This window comes from Physeter macrocephalus, chromosome 1 (assembly GCF_002837175.3).
Source record: "Physeter macrocephalus isolate SW-GA chromosome 1, ASM283717v5, whole genome shotgun sequence".
Lineage (NCBI taxonomy): Eukaryota > Metazoa > Chordata > Mammalia > Artiodactyla > Physeteridae > Physeter > Physeter macrocephalus.
The window spans coordinates 22,099,317-22,115,582 of record NC_041214.2 but is presented as its reverse complement, the minus strand read 5'-3'; the positions used below and the strand labels follow the sequence as shown (position 1 = coordinate 22,115,582).

General features: G+C 39.5%; 1 protein-coding gene across 9 annotated transcripts in view; it reads right to left on the bottom strand.

Moving 5' to 3' along the window:
• PLSCR1 (phospholipid scramblase 1) overlaps window positions 1-15,989 on the bottom strand; it is a 31,757-nt gene extending 15,768 nt beyond the window's left edge. Inside the window, exons 1-4 of one of the 9 annotated variants that reach the window (XM_055085023.1) lie at window positions 15,373-15,989; window positions 9,190-9,215; window positions 6,017-6,097; window positions 906-1,108 (exon numbers count right to left, since the gene is read on the bottom strand). In XM_055085023.1, the coding sequence (XP_054940998.1) occupies window positions 906-1,108; window positions 6,017-6,097; window positions 9,190-9,202 (297 nt within the window). In that variant the 5' untranslated portion in view covers window positions 9,203-9,215; window positions 15,373-15,989. Of the gene's footprint in view, window positions 1-905; window positions 1,109-4,522; window positions 4,550-4,800; window positions 5,330-6,016; window positions 6,098-9,189; window positions 9,219-15,372 lie in introns of those variants that run through there. The other 8 variants (XM_007118705.4, XM_007118709.4, XM_028488900.2 and 5 more) reach the window with 8 other exon arrangements.
• Between the last annotated feature and the right edge of the window lie 277 nt (window positions 15,990-16,266).

Here is a 16,266-nt window from a genome sequence, read left to right as displayed (position 1 = left end):
AAGGAACCTCCATACTGTTCTCCATAGTGGCTGTATCAATTTACATTCCCACCAACAGTGCAAAATTCTTATATTATAGGCTGCCCAAGTGCATTGTGGTAAATTAAATTAGTGCAGAGAGTGCAAGAGAGACAGTTCATTTACTGAAAACTAACCTACCAGATTTCTAATGGCAGACAAATACTAAATCTCACATTGCTGAGATAAGCTATCATGTAGTACATTAAAATCCAGGAATTTTTTTTCTTATTGGCAGCATTAATAAAATTGGGTCTTCCAAAGAAGAAAAGGAACATAAAAATGTAATTTTCTTAATTATAATGAAAGGTAGGTCATATTATACACAAATCAATAACTCCTTTCTTGGTACCACTTATGGAAAATCAACACTAAATCGAGTTTGATGGTTCTTTCCAACTCCTAGGAAATTATTCAGTATTGGGATTAAAGGGCACAGGATCCAGAACTAAGGTTCCAGAAGTAAAAGGCCATTCCCAATTCCTCTGCATTTTGATGTTAAGCGAATTATGTAACTTCTCTGGACCTCAGTTTCTTCTTCTGTAAAATGGTGATAATTATAGCACTTGTATATCACAGAATTTTTTAAAAAGAATTTAAATGAGTAAATACATGAATTATACTTAGGAACAAAGCCTGGAAGCTTAATAAACATTTGCTATTAGCTATTATTGCAGATTATATTCAAGATCGTAGAAAATACAATTTCCTAAGACATTTTCATTTTGCTTTAAAAGTAAACCTGACCTAGAAGAATCAGAGTAATCTGTAAGCAAAACATGTTGTTTTACCATTTCAGACTTTTGTGAATTAGTCAATTGTTAATCTCATTAAGTAAACTGGAAGCACAGTTTTGTTTTTAATGAGTCTTTTATGCATTGAATTACCTGAGTCAAATATTCCAATCCGGGTGGACAGTTTAATGGAGGTGGTGGTGCTGGCATCCATGGTACCCCTGCAGGCGCGCCTGGCTGACTAGTCACTGGTTGGTATGGGACAGGAAAGCCAACTGGGCCAGCAGCTGAATAGCCAGCTGGCGGGACTGGATAGCCAGCCTGGGTGCCAGGATAGCCAGTATATCCTGGAGGTCCTGAAATATGAACATGTGAAATTATTTGTAACTGCAGAGAAAAATGCAAACTTCAACTCTTTTAGGATCACCCCAGCTATCTACAAACTACAATTTCTACTTAGAAATCCTGTTTCTAAGACGCTTAAGGTTTGTGTTTTTCTCTCTCAGTGATTTTTCAATGAAACACCTGTGGTTTCAGGTCCACTCCTGTTTTGAGGATTTTAGGCTGCGTTTAGAGTTGCCCCACAGCCTTACCCTTATCATTCAAAACTCAAGTGAAAATATGCTTGAAATCTAATAAAGTGAAAGAAAGTCAACAACGATCTAGAGTCAGGTACATAAAAATTCTGGAATGGCTTCCTGGAAAAGAGGGACGGCACTGAGTAGAAAGCCCAAAATAAAGGCTTTGAGTCAGCATTTCTAGGACCAAACCACCCTGTAAAAAAATGATAATTCTAGAATTCCAACATGTGACATTTCTTATCTGTATAGAACTGACAGTGGTTTTGTCCCCTCATGGCATATTTGGCAAGGTCTGGAGACCCTTCTGGCTGTCATAATTGAAGGCAAGGGGATACTGGCATCTGGTTGGGTAGAAGCCAGGGATGCTACTAAATATCCTACAAGGACCAAAACAGTGCCCTGAAAAAAAAAAAGAATTATCCATCCTGAAATATTGTAGTGCCTTTGTTGAGAAACCCTAGTATAGTGGTAAGGGTATGTCATTCCTTCCAGTACCGCCCAGATACTCCTCTGGGTTAACAATTTGCCTGAAGTTTTAACCCATGGTGTATTCCATTCCTAAAACCCTCCACATGAAAAAAAAAAAAAAAAGTTAAGTCATGATATTAGGTTACAAATGTAAATTTCACAGTTTGGCACCCTAAGCTCTCTGGAAAATACAGTTTGAGAACCAAGGAAGGTAAAACCTTATAGTAGGCAAAATTGCCTCAAGTACTTATTAAGCACAGTAGAGGAAAAAATGAGTATATACTCTATTCCACATGAATTTGTGGTTACAAACATGAAGCTTCATAACTTTATAACTTAAATGAATAGTCTGCAGAGTAGCTACTCCATAGGAATGGAGGATGTAGTTGCAAAGAACTGTGTCCCACAATATTTTAACAGTTAAGGCTATGCAAAATTTAACACTTAAAGCAGGAAAATTGTAAATACTTTTAAGTGGAATACTGATAACAAAAAACATACACCAATAAAAAGTAAGACTCAGGGCTTCCCTGGTGGCGCAGTGATTGAGAGCCTGCCTGCTGATGCAGGGGACACGGGTTCGTGCCCCGGTCCGGGAGGATCCCACATGCCGCGGAGCGGCTGGGCCCGTGAGCCATGGCCGCTGAGCCTACGCGTCCGGAGCCTGTGCTCCGCAACGGGAGAGGCCACAACAGTGAGAGAGGCCCGCGTACCGGAAAAAAAAAAAAAAAAAAAAAAAAAGTAAGACTCAGAAGACAGACTAAACCTCATAGCAATGTCTTTTAAATATAGTTTTATAATTTATTCCCTCTTAAATGAATAAATATTTACAGATGATCTATAATGTGATTGGGTCTAGAATCAGGATAGAATCAGAGGATACAGCTATCAACAAGGCAACCTGCTCTCAGGGAGCTTAGAGGCAACTTCTAGGAGACAGAAAATAAACTTTAAAAAAAGACTTCAGATTGACCTGATGGAGAAAATACATGGGGAAAAGGGCAAGATATCAACCAGTTACTTTAGATAGATAAAATTTATGGTTGACACCTAAAAGTTGAGAAGGGAAAAAGTGTGTGTGAAGATATGGTAAGAAATATTCCAGGAGGCAGGAATAACAAATACAAAATCTCTGACTTTAGGAATAAATCTGACATGTTTGAGAAAGAGAGGGACATTATAAGGGAGAGGAAGAACAGAAACAGCTGTCAGTAAAGAAATAGGATCAATTCATCTTGAGAGCTCCTTAATAAGGAGTTTGGATTTTATTCCAAGTGTGATTGACAGGCTTTAGGGATTTTAAACAGAAGACTGAGTTCCATGATCTGTGTAATATCTTGCAAAGTTTTTAGGAGTACCAAGAACTGGGATTTAAAATGGGAAATGCAAATGCAACCCCTGCCCTCACTGCCTAACGGGAGAGAGAATTTTACACTCACCCTTACTCTAGGGATCTACAACACCAGTGTCAGTAAGCGATTAACTAAAATCAGAGACTAGCGCTTTGAAGGGAGGGACCAGGGTTTTATGTGCCAAAGGAAGGTGTTTAGATGGTGAGAGACGGGGAGGGAGTTGGGACAGCCTCCCTGAGGACCACCCTCAGCTGAGATCTGAGGGATACAAAGGAGTTGAGTAGGTGGGCAGCAGGGAATGAATATTTCAGAAAGAAGCCCTGGGATAGTAACAAACACAGGGCATTTAAAAATCTGCAAAAAGGCCAGTCTACCTGAACAGGAGAGACAGTCTTAAAAGACAGATCAGGAGAAGGCAGGGGAGCCCCTTGGGTTTGGTGGACCAAACTAAGCATTTTGGTCTTTATTCTGAAGGCAAAAGGAAGCCAATGATGTACCCATTGAGTACTGTCTGTAATATTAATAGATTTTTAAACATCACTAACTACAGTGCAAAGATGAAACCACAGGCAAGCCAGTGAGGGGGAGGAGATGTGAATTAATTGGTTACATTATTAGCATTATTAAACCTTCACGAGATTCTTAGAGAGGATAATTATTTCCCAAATCAATGGATTAAGCATGTAGAATTACCTGAAATGTAGGTAATATTTCATTTACCTAAAGCCCAATTGATTTAATATATTATTAATATAATAGCAAATATTTGTCATTTATTAATTGTAAAGCATTGTGCTAGTTGCTTTACACATACTCTCATTTAATCTCCAAAACGCCTGAATTAGAAAATATTATGCCCATTTTATAGATAAGAACTGAGGCTTGGAGGTACAGCAACTTGCTTAAAACTACAACACGACTATTAAGTACAGAAGCCAGAACGTGAAGCCTGATCCAGCCTCTCTATGCCGGTTTTCCCACTTGCATAATGGGGATAATTAATAGTATTTACCCCATAATATTGTCTGAGAATTAAATGAGTTAATTCACATTAGGCACAATAAACTCTCAGTTTTAATCTATCACTATTGTTAGCATCATTGTCATAAAAGACCTGTGCTGTATTGGCCTTTGACCTGAGAAATAAATTTGAGCTATTTTTCTCACAAACTCTCAAGTCTGATTATAACTTAATTATGTATCACCTACTATTATTTAGCCATGGGTGGATTAAAATATCCTCCAAGTGCCTTGAGTGCATACTATAGACTTGCTAATAATTCTTCAAACACCAACCATTTAAAAATTGAGAGCAGCAGTTCTCAGCCCTGGCTGCACATTAGAATCACCTGCAAAATTAAAAACTTACCAATCCTGGGGTCCCACAACCAGAGCTTCTGTTTCAGTTTTCCTGGGATAGTGCCCTGGTACTAGTGTTTTCAGCAGTTTACAAGTAATACTTAAGTACAGGCACCTTTGAGAACTATCATCTTAGAGCCTTGGGAGTCTTTCTACCTCGCATTCGTTTAAATGCAAACATCTGGATGAGATCCAGGCTCCACTGAGAGGTTTCTGGCTAGACAACTAAACAAGCCATTCAGCTCCTAAACAGATTTGTTTGCTCAGGGTAGAATAAAAAATGCATACACACTTCTGGCCAGACAAGACTCCTTTTGACCCTAAGTCCTCAGGATGGTCTCTCAAGATGTGGGTAGCCGGCCTACTTGCAAATGTAGGTGCACCATGAACTCTGCCATTTGGTAAAGTCTGGTAACGTTTTTTATTATATTTTATTTTATTTCTGGCTGCGTTGGGTCTTTGTTGCTGCGCGTGGACTTTTCTCTAGTTGCGGAGAGCGGGGGCCACTCTCCGTTGCAGTGTGCGGGCTTCTCACTGCGGTGGCTTCTCTTGTGGCGGAGCATGGGCTCTAGGCGCGCGGGCTTCAGTAGTTGTGGCACACGGGCTCAGTAGCTGTGGCTCGCGGGCTCTAGAGTGCAGGCTCAGTAGGTATGACGGGCTTAGTTGCTCCGTGGCATGTGGGATCTTCCTGGACCAGGGCCTGAACCCGTGTCCCCTGCATTGGCAGGAGGATTCTTAACCACTGAGCCACCAGGGAAGCCCAAGTTCTGGTAATGTTGATAACTGCATTTGTCTAAATGAAAATCTCTGAAGTCTTCTATGCAGTGGTTCAAAAGAAATAATATATTACTTGGTATGTAGTGATATGACTCAGTTACTTTTCTTAGAAAGGCAAGGCATGATTCAGCATGTATATAAAAGCAAAGCTTTCACATTTTTGTATGTTACAAAATAAAAATGAGAATTATCCCAGGTAGCTATGTTTCTATTGCTTGAAGCTTCCAGGCTTAAGCAGTCATCTCTTTTGCATGACAATCACTGAACATAATTAACCCCATATAATAAATAACTCAAAAACACCCAGAGATAAATCTCCTAAATGTGACTGCATGACCATAATTTTCAGAACGAATGGAGAATCGATAAAATCTGTTACTTAATATGTGTATTTTGGGGTTTAATTTATGTGCAACCTTATATCTTATATCTAAATGTCAATTCATTACTGTTTTTATTAACACAACACTTTTACTATTCTGTATAAATAAAAAATATTTTAATGATATTTATGATAACATATAGTCAAAGAAAAAAATCCAGAACTAGGCTGCAAATTTCATTATTGAACTTTTAGTAAAAGACACTACTAAACTACACACAGAGACAGATAGACAGACAGACAGACAGACAGACAGACACACACACACACACACACACACACACCCTTTGGGGAATATCAATAACTGATAAATTTTGGTTTTTTATTTTTAAGCCAGTGTTTTACCTGGGAAAGCTGCTGGAGGATATTCAGGGGGATACCCACCTGGCAACTGCGTTCCTGGGTGAGGATCATTCATTTGCACATCTGCAATTCAAGGAGAGGTAAACATATATCTTCTTAAAGAAATACATATCAGAAAAAAAATGCCTTGTTCTTAGGTAATTTCATTTATATGCTCCTGTGTTGTATTGAAACAAAGTGAATTCTTCACTTAACAAAAGCTATGCCTGTTATCAGAGTTAATCTGCAGTAGAATCCTGTTTCAAACAAATTCCCTTCTGATAAAATAGGCAGCTAATTACTGGGGCTGAATTTCTAGTTTTCAAATATGCCTGATGAGTGTTCTCTCCCATACACTGATTTTGTTGTTACTAGGAAAAATAGATTGTTTCAAAACTATGTAGACTCTTTTTCAATTATGGTTTTCTCAGGGATAGGGAGGGTGGGAGGGAGGGAGACGCAAGAGGGAAGAGATATGGGGACATATGTAATGTATAACTGATTCAATTTGTTATAAAGCAGAAACTAACACACCATTGTAAAGCAATTATACTCCAATAAAGATGTTAAAAAAAAAAACAAAACTACATAGACTGTGAAGAAGGAGATAAATGAACCTAGTTGGATGTGGGTTTGGTAATAGAAGGATAATAGGTGATTTTACAGATATCTATAATTGTTGCTATAAGAATTATGTTTTAAATATTTAAAATAATACATGCAATTCAGTATTTAAATATACTTTTTATGCTTACTCTGGAACTACCCCATTAAGTTTGAACTATAGGAAATTCCCAGTATTTGACTAATTTTGAACTACAAAAATCATAACTGACAGTTACAATAAATAAACATATTAACTTTTGTTATCTGCTAATCAATGTAGTTTGAATAATCTTTAACATGTATGTACAAATGGTTCAGTTTCCTAGTTCTTCATATTTGTGTTTCTCTAAACATTCCTTTAGCAACCACCCTGGCCAGAAAATAAATATTTAGTACTAGCATCTCCTGTGTCACCCTCAGTTAGGATCTCTGGCTACACTGGCTCTGCCTTCATGGAATTTATGGTCTAGTGGACACTACACTTACATCATATTCTCGTCTCTTCCCTATGGCTTATTAACTGTAAATTCAAAATAGTTTACTTTTGAATAATGGGGACATAGCAGTGGTGTAGAAGAAAAAGTTGACCAAACTTTCAATCTGACACATTTCCTGTATGTATCATGGGTCTTGAAAGACAACTCAAGTCATATGATCTCAGCAGGAAGGCTGGCTTGTGCCCACCTCCACCCCGTTTCTTCTCCATTATTGGCTTCATAATAACTTCAGCAGAATGGAGTCCATGGACACTGCAAATTCAGGCAACAGAGAACCCTCTACTTGAGTCAGGGCTTTTCCCCGTACAGATACCACAGCATACCCCGAATTGTCACACAACTCTGCAATATCACAAGTCATTCCATCCCAACCATCCCTTCAGGTGAGTGGCCGAGCTCCTAGTTCTCTAGCTCTCGAGGCTCTATATCCACAGCCCCACTCCCAACCTAAGTTGGAAGCAACAGGATCAGACTCAACAGATCCCAAGGAAACACACTGCAAGTGTGACTTAAAGACCCATCCTTGAATGATATGTCACATTTTGGCACCTCTCAACAGGTACCACTGTTTAAACAATAGTAAATACACACACATATCAAGGAGTTGACATATTCAAGAAATTAGGAGCTCATAATCCCTGGGGTTTTGGTACCAGAGCAGTGATCCTGGTTTCAGGAATTCCAGGGGAATTTATACAAAGAGAAAATAAATGCATGGGCAAGTGCTCAAGTAGATCAGAGAGCATATGCATTATGGATGGATTTCTGCATTTGTGAAATGCAACTTAGAATAACTTACAAATATCACAGGACTTTCATATTGTCAACAAGTTATTGTTATTTCTCTCTCTATATATATTTATATACATACATACATTCTATTTCTATTTATGTACACATATACATACAAACACATGCATTTGTATATAGGAAGCTGAAGAGTTAAAAGGTAATTGTCACCATGACCCAATGATTTTTTCAAATGATTTGAAGCATCCTATTTTTGTAGCAAAGAAAATAGCTTAATACTATATAAATTTACATTTAAAAAGTAAAGTAAGTATTGTTAATAAAATTAAATTAGTATAGCAAGCATTAAGAAAAATCATGAAACTTCGTGAAGGAAAGTCAAGGTTTCTGGTCCTAAAGAGTATCTAGTATATGTAGCAAGGCTGGCATTGTGGTAGAGATAAACATTTCTTTGGCTATCTAAACAAACATAGAGAATAGAGATCCTTCAGAAAACAGGATTTTGTTTTCCCTATTTTTCCCATAGGATTTTTTTTCTCTTCAGAAACTTGGATTTTTTAAAAGACAAAGTCTTTTATTACATGTTTGGTTAATACTCATCTTATTTAGAATTTTCTTAAAAAAAAGCCATAAAATAAAGATTTGTATTTATTTAAACCTATTCACATGTGTATTTTATGAGATATATATTGGGGATGTATCTGAGCATTTTATTACAATGTCCTGGCATATTAAAGTCATTGTTTGTTAAACAATATGATTGGAACAGTCTTTTCGTATATAAAATGCACATAGAAAAGGGAAACTTGATTCAGATGAAATGTAATATAAATTATACAACGTATTTCCCAGTAAGCCTAAAATTTCTTAGGTTTATCTAAGGCTTTTTTATTTTTTATTTTATTTTTTTTTTGCGGTACGCGGGCCTCTCACTGCTGTGGCCTCTCCCGTTGCGGAGCACAGGCTCCGGACGCGCAGGCTCAGCGGCCATGGCTCACGGGCCCAGCCGCTCCGCGGCACGTGGGATCTTCCCGGACCGGGGCACGAACCCGGTTCCCCTGCGTCGGCAGGCGGACTCTCAACCACTGCGCCACCAGGGAGGCCCCTAAGGCTTTTTTATTTTTAAAGGAAAAATTAGTGGTCATGGATATTTGTGTACATCTTCTCTATAGACAAAACACTGGCCCAGACTTAGGATTCTGGAACATAAACAACACAAAGCAAATTATATCCTTTCAGAAACTGAATAGAACATTACGACAAATAACACATTAACAAGAGATTTAACATTATAGGTGGAAAGTAAACACTTAAATTACTTACTTTGTTTGTCCATGATTTAAACAGTTCTGAAAAAGAAGACCTGATATAAATATATAATTCAAATATGACAGTTGAAACAAGATACTCTGAAACTATGTACACATGAGATATTCCTCTATTCATCTAGTCTTCCAGAATCTGGTCATTTAAACCCTTCAGTCTTGACTGTATTCCCTGCTGCTATGTTTCTGAGTAGGACTTTACAAGTTGTAGGTCAGTCCAGGATGGTGAACAATTTCTAAACATCTTGGGAGGAGAGGGTTCAATGAGGCAGAAAGAAACACTGTGAACCCAAGGCCCTCCAGTTAAAAACTGGAGCCTTCTAACCTACACAATCTACAGGGAGCATGCAATCCAGCATCCAGCTGTGGGGCTGGGCTGCAGGCGTGGTCCAGCAGGAGAAGGAAAAAGGTTAGCTATCAGGTCACAATGCTGTAAATATCTCTGGAAATTCCAGGTCCTGAGGACATGTTCTGCCCAGCTTCAGCAACAAATTTGAGAAGGCCTGACCCCCTGTCTGTGTATCAATACATGATTTTAGCCTAAAAACATATACTCAGGGGTTATAGTAGCTGTAACACCATGATAATCCAACTGAAACTTGGTCTTGCTTATTTCTACAGAAAAATAATGATAAAAAACATTATACGCAATACTTCTGCCTTCTACTGCCTTGATCCCATTCTAGTCTTTCCCACAATTATCCAGTCACTACTTTTCCTATCTCTCCACTTTAAATCCCAACCCCTATCTGCCTGTTAATTACAATTAACACATTAGGCAAAAACTTGCTACTCAGTTGTTTTATCTGGGACCCACACAGTAATATGAATTGGCTCTGCCCTTCCCAGACCCTCTCCAGTTTTTGCTGCCCCTTTACGAGCTCCTTCTACTGTGTTATCCTAAATGGTAAATAAAAGTCAACTGATCCTTCCATATCCTTAACGAAAATCTGGTATTCCCAAGAAGAAACCATATCCCTCTTCTCCTTTTCTAAGTTATCGATTTATCATTGCCTGTTATAAGCATAAAATTTAATAATATAGTAAAACTTTTAAGAATATTCCAATTACAGTCACCTCTTAATTATATATACTCAAGGAGTTCAGTAATGGGTTTTCTTGGCCCTGGAATAAATTTAAAAATATGTTTTTTGTTACAGATTTGACTTCCTGGATGTTCTTAGAACAATACTACCCCCTGTTAGCATTAACTGGTCAGAAACCAAGTGCTATGGACCTCCTCAGGACAAAAGAACAAAAAGATTAAAATTTATGTTTTTCTGCAATTATTCAAGAAGGTGAACAATAAGCTAATAAACACATGTAACAAAAGCATACCAAAAGTTTTCAAAGGCCATTATTGTGTTTTATGTTCTATCATATGAAGGACAACTAAGAAAGGAGACTAAATTCTTATATACAATAGACCATGATTACTTTTGTCAACACGCAGTTCTGTGATCAAAGACTGTATATTAAAATTCATACCCATTATCTTCAGTACCCTAACATACATAAAACATTTAAAAACTACTCCATTTCTGGAGTAGAAATGGGTAGTATCCCTTAGTTAACAAACTGGACTAAACAGCTCAAGTTTTTACTTAACTACTGTTTCTCATAGGATCACTTCCTAATATGATTAGTTTTTTTAAAAAAATGTTATATGGCCCTTCAATCAACTTAGCAATTTTAAGGGACTACTGTTTCAGTCATTCCTGCCTTGCCTAAAATGTCAGAAGGGCACTCAGTTCAAGGAAAAATCCTAAATAATACCTGGAGGTCTAATTTTTAGAATTAAACAATTTATTTTTGTGAACAAATCACTGAATTGGCAAAAAAATTCCATAGTTTCTGGAGGGCAAGTCTATACTTCTGAGATGGAAAAAAATTTAGTTTTAATTTAAAATATATTTCTTCTTAGCATTTAGTTGTTTGAGCCTGGGAAATTCAGTGCCAGTCAGAAATAAAGAATGTGCTGGAAAGAGAGGGAATTCATACACGAATGCTATGCATTACATTAGGAACAGGTGGAGGCTCTTAAGCAATGGAGCAGTAAGTTCCCAAGTCTTTGCAGAATGAGTACCAACCTGAATATAAGAGTATTTACTTTTCATGAAGCCAGAGATAATTCTCTCCTTGCACAGAAATCGAAGGAAAGGAAATGAAACAGACTCAAACAGAGCTCATTTGTTCATATTTACTCTTTCCTTCCTACTTGGTCACATTATTTTGAGTCTTAAACTATAGCTTTGTGAGGATGAGTACCTGTTGGCAAAACTACTGCAGAATATAATCTGGGTCCTCATTTTCCTGTAGGTTTTAGAAATTTCACAAGTTCCTAATATCTCAAGCATGAAAAATATTACGTCATAAGCTCTGGTGCAAAATGTGAAGTGACAGTTGAACCTGTATGTGTGCCAGGTAGAATAACGTACTTGTGGACTAAAGAGATCCCCCATGTTCATCCCTGTCCGCTCTCCTTTGCTGTTTTAAGGATGTTTTGGTTTTCTCAAACTTAATGGTTCTATTACAAGATATAACATCACTCAGTCTGGGGAATGATCGGGCTGTGTGTCCTGGATGAATTAATTTATTAGTTAATTAATTTAATATGATAACTTTTAAATAATGTCTTCCACTACTCCTAGTAAGAAACAAATCACAGCAAGACTTGCAAGAAAATCATATTTATCCTGTACTAAAAGAAAAAGATCTCTAATGAAGTCATATTATACATTGTACCACTGGAATCATAATTACTTCAGGACAAATACCGAATTCCAAATTATAATCTGATTACTACACACTTATCCTAACTTGTTAAATGAGAGCTTCTGAAGAAATTAAGGCATCATATACTATATACATACAAGCATGTATCTGTTAAGTTTATTCTACCAGACACCATTAAGACCTATTCTATTGGTGCTATGGGATACTAGATGATCATAAACCTCTACCACCTGGGAGAAGGGGAAATAGTGCATGTGATATCCAGTTATGGCTCCACAATTCATATTACAGGAAACCCTTTGACCCATCTCTTGGGGTCCTGAAATTTCTATCTTATTTCATCAAAAATATTAAAGTATAACCTGCAACCCAAAGGGGAAACATCCCTAATTCTGAAAGATCCTGAAACTACTAAGCCTATGAACTAGGCATAAACTAGATTTGGATTACTTATCCAATTTTACTTCTTAACTGCCAAAAACCAAGCCAGTTAACAATTTTCTCAGAGTCCCAAGATGGAGATATGTGTCCTTAATTATTTTAACGAAACATTACTGCTCTAAACACAATCCCAGAATTCTATATCCCTAACTTCCTGTGAATAAATGAAAATGAGATACTAGACTAGGGGGAGGGGAGGAATTAGACTGAGCTATCGGAGAACCCAACCCTTGCTGAGGTAAGTCACAAATCAAGCAATTTCCATGTTGTTCAGCTTATGTTTGTAGGTAAATTTTATGCATTTAGAAAGGTTAACACCTAAGGTCAAAAGCACTTCATCTGTTGAACTGTGGTTTTGGTAAAAGACAAGCAGAGCAAAAACAGATGGGTTCACACAAATAGGTGGCCAAGATGTTGGTGAGGATTTGAGTATACCAGTACACGTATGTCCAAGACAGGGGACCGAAGTGGGGTGGCTGAAGCCATCATCAGTGCAAGGAACCTGATAAGAGAGACTCTGCCTATAAAATACCACTTCTGTATTTTAGATTCAAGAAATCAAAACAAATATGCTCAGAACCACATTGGGATAGCATTTCATAGTAAACCTTGAAGAACAACGTAGACATTTCATCAGCTGGGAACAACTGAGAGAGAGGTGGTCCAGTGTTGTACAAAACTAGCAACTAAACCAAAGAGACCGAAGACACATAAACTAATCTTTATGTCAGCTATCCTAGTTTGGTTGCTTTATGACTCCTGAAAGCCTTTCCTGACAACTCAGAGCTCCCTCACAAATTTGTGTTGTTTCCTTTCCTCCTTAAAAATGAGGAAACTAAGGCCAGAGAGGTTAATGGTTACTTAATGTTATACAGCTCACTAACTAGCTCATATGAATGATTCACGATTCATTTCCTTTGCAGTCATGTCCTTGATTCACTGGAAAAAAAAAAAAAAGACTTTATCCCAAATCGCCAATTTTCAGTGAAATCTGTTAAGAGACTATCTTTATGGTGTCTTTCTTATGTAAGGCAGAGAGCAGGAATTTCAAATTTACTCCTGGTTATTTGTTTTTTACTAGGCCAGGCAAGAGTTTTTTGTAAGTACTTAGTATTTTCAAAATTTGAAAAATGTAAAGCACAATAGTTAGCAGTGCTTAACTACAATGCTTTGGTTTTTTTAAATTTAGCACTATTAAAGAAAATGCAATAGAGTATACACACTCATGTACACATATATAAATGCACATATACACATATAAATATGTCTGTAAATAGTCACTCACTATAAAGTTTGTGCCTCTTTCCATTTCTATTGCTTGAAGGCATAGAGCATGTAAGGCACTATAACAATCACTAGAACAAAATGGCAAACAATTAACAATATATTATTACAAATACTAGTGCTATGAGTAAAAATAATGGTTCTACAAAAAGAGCTATGGAGGCACTAACTGAGATAGTGTAGTGGGGTTGTCAGAAAGTCAGATCAGAGAGCCAAAGGCAGTTTAAAATCAACTAGGCTACGGAGGTGTGTATTTGGATGGGGTGAGGCATTAGAGGCAGGGGGAACTGCATAGGTAGCAGTCCTGAGGCTGGAGGAAGGGAGCTTGGCTCATTCAAGGGAATAAAGATCTGTGAGTCACAGAGCACAGAAGGAGAGAGAGATCACTGGACCAGAGGATGGAAAGGTGAACAGGGAACAGTTCTTACAGGTTTCCTGTCTAAGCTCTCAAAGGCCAGAGCATGGCCTGTCAGGATAAGACATTTAATTGGTGCTTGCTGATTCAATAGTTGTGTACAGTATTATTTCACTCCCTTCAGTCAGAAAGGACAGTTACCTTACAGATGTGAAGACTGGCTAATCTGTGACTCAGCTGTTTCATGTGACACTTCTATCCAACTGCAGAAATCCACTCACTTCCCTTTTCATTTATTTTTCATTTCCTTGTGTTTGTTCAGTGTTCAAAGCCCTACAATTGTCGCCAGGGTGGTATTAAGAGAAAGTTCCGTTGTTAAGAAAGCTCCAGGAAGAACAAGGGGACCCTGAATCTCCTGATACTTCACACTAAGCAAGTGACACTTGCACTAACCATGTATCTCAAATTGCTCAACTAGGAGAAACACCGACTGCCTGTTCCTGGAACTGGGAAGTGGCCATTCCAGTATTTGCTGGAATAGCTGTCTAAATAAAACCACATGGGAACCAGACAGTGAGCTTGGAGGAACAGGGACCTGCTCAAATATTTAAAGTAATAAATCTAACGTTTACTGAGTACACTCTGCAGTGCCAGACAAAGTTATACGTCACACTCTAACTCTTGTAACTTTTGATCGTTATCCAGTTTCAGAGATGAGCCAAGGAAGGAACATGTAGGAAGAAACTGCCTGGGAGTCCACAGGTATTAAGTAGTAGAGGCAGGTCCAAGTCAGGCAGGTGGACTCCTGAGCTAATGGCTTTTAGCCTCTATGTGATAAACCACCTGTCTTCTCAATTCTTCTCGTGTCCCAGGGTGCCTAGCATAGTTTTGGCTCCAGCCACACTCATTAATACTGACTGTTTAACGTCAGCTAGCAGGGTCTATTAATCGTCCCTCTGAATACCCCTAAATGCTCGCAGATACCGCTGAGCCCAGGTTCTGGCCATGATCCAGCGCAGCTCCGCGCTATTAAGAGATGGACCAAGCGCATTCGAACCTACAAGGCGGTTTCAGGCAGAAAACACGTTGGCCTTGGAAAGGTCCTGGGACGGGCCGGGATAGGACTAGGTCAGCCGGGCCCCCTGCTGTGTTCCCGGTCGGCTTCTGCGGTCGCTTCCCGAGGCCGCTGGGGCCCGAGCCCCTCCACCCCCCACCTCTGCCGCCAACCTCAGCGCAAACGCAACCCGCCGGCCCTCGCGCCCCTCGCTCCCAAGTAGCCCCCAGTGCCCCCCGCCCAGCCTGGGAACCCGCGCCAGCCCCGCGCCCGCCGCCCGCGGGAGGAGGTCGAGCACGCCGCCCACCAACCTGTGGCCGCCGCAGCTCCGGCGCTGCCTGCGGTGAGACGAGCTCGGGGAACCCGGGCGCGTGGCCGATGCTCGGCTTCCGACCCTTGGCGGTCAAGAGTGCTCCTTACACAACCTTTCCTGAAGTTACCAGGAAAGAGGCCTCCGAGAGACCTCGGTGACGAAACCTGTGGCCTCTGGTTTCGTTTCCTAGATCCTGAGTTACAAAAGGGCTTCCCGCCCTCGTCCCCGGGCTGGCGCTTCCGCGTCGCTGCCGGAGGCTTGAGACCTGGAGGCGGGACCGCCGCCCCGGTGCAGCGCGGAGAGACCGTCAGCTCCCTTTCTGACCCCTGGAGAGGCTCCAGAAACGTTGGTTCTGAGGTTCAGGGCCGCGAGGAACTGGGAGGTCGAAACCAGCTGGAACTTGGTCATTAACAGGGGAGTAGCCGCCTCCGGGGTGGATTCTGGCTGCCCGGCTCAGGGGAACTTCCTTTACCTGGGGCTTGACCGATTTCGGTCCCTTAGATTCCCGTTGCTTTCAAGCCCGGAAGCAGAGAGCGGTACAGAGTGCAAATGAGGGCGAGTCAAACTTGTTTTTCTTTATGGTGTCTTTTCTGTTTCTCTCTCGCTCTCTCTCTGTCTCTCTCTTTCCACTTAGCGATGTTAACTCCTTTGAAGAGTCCAATCATCCAGATGTGTTGAGAATGTTTACTATTTCCAGCGCCCCTACTGGCAAACTGACGCAGTAAGAAAATATTTGTTGAACTGAAGGATTCATTGTTGTTGTTTTTCTAGTAAAATTTTTATTTACCAAAGTAACACATGATCTCCCAAACAAAGCTGGATATGGAGAAAAGAAGTGATATGTACCTTGCCGTTTAGCTTTCTGACTGCTGATATCTGCTGCAGAAGGAAT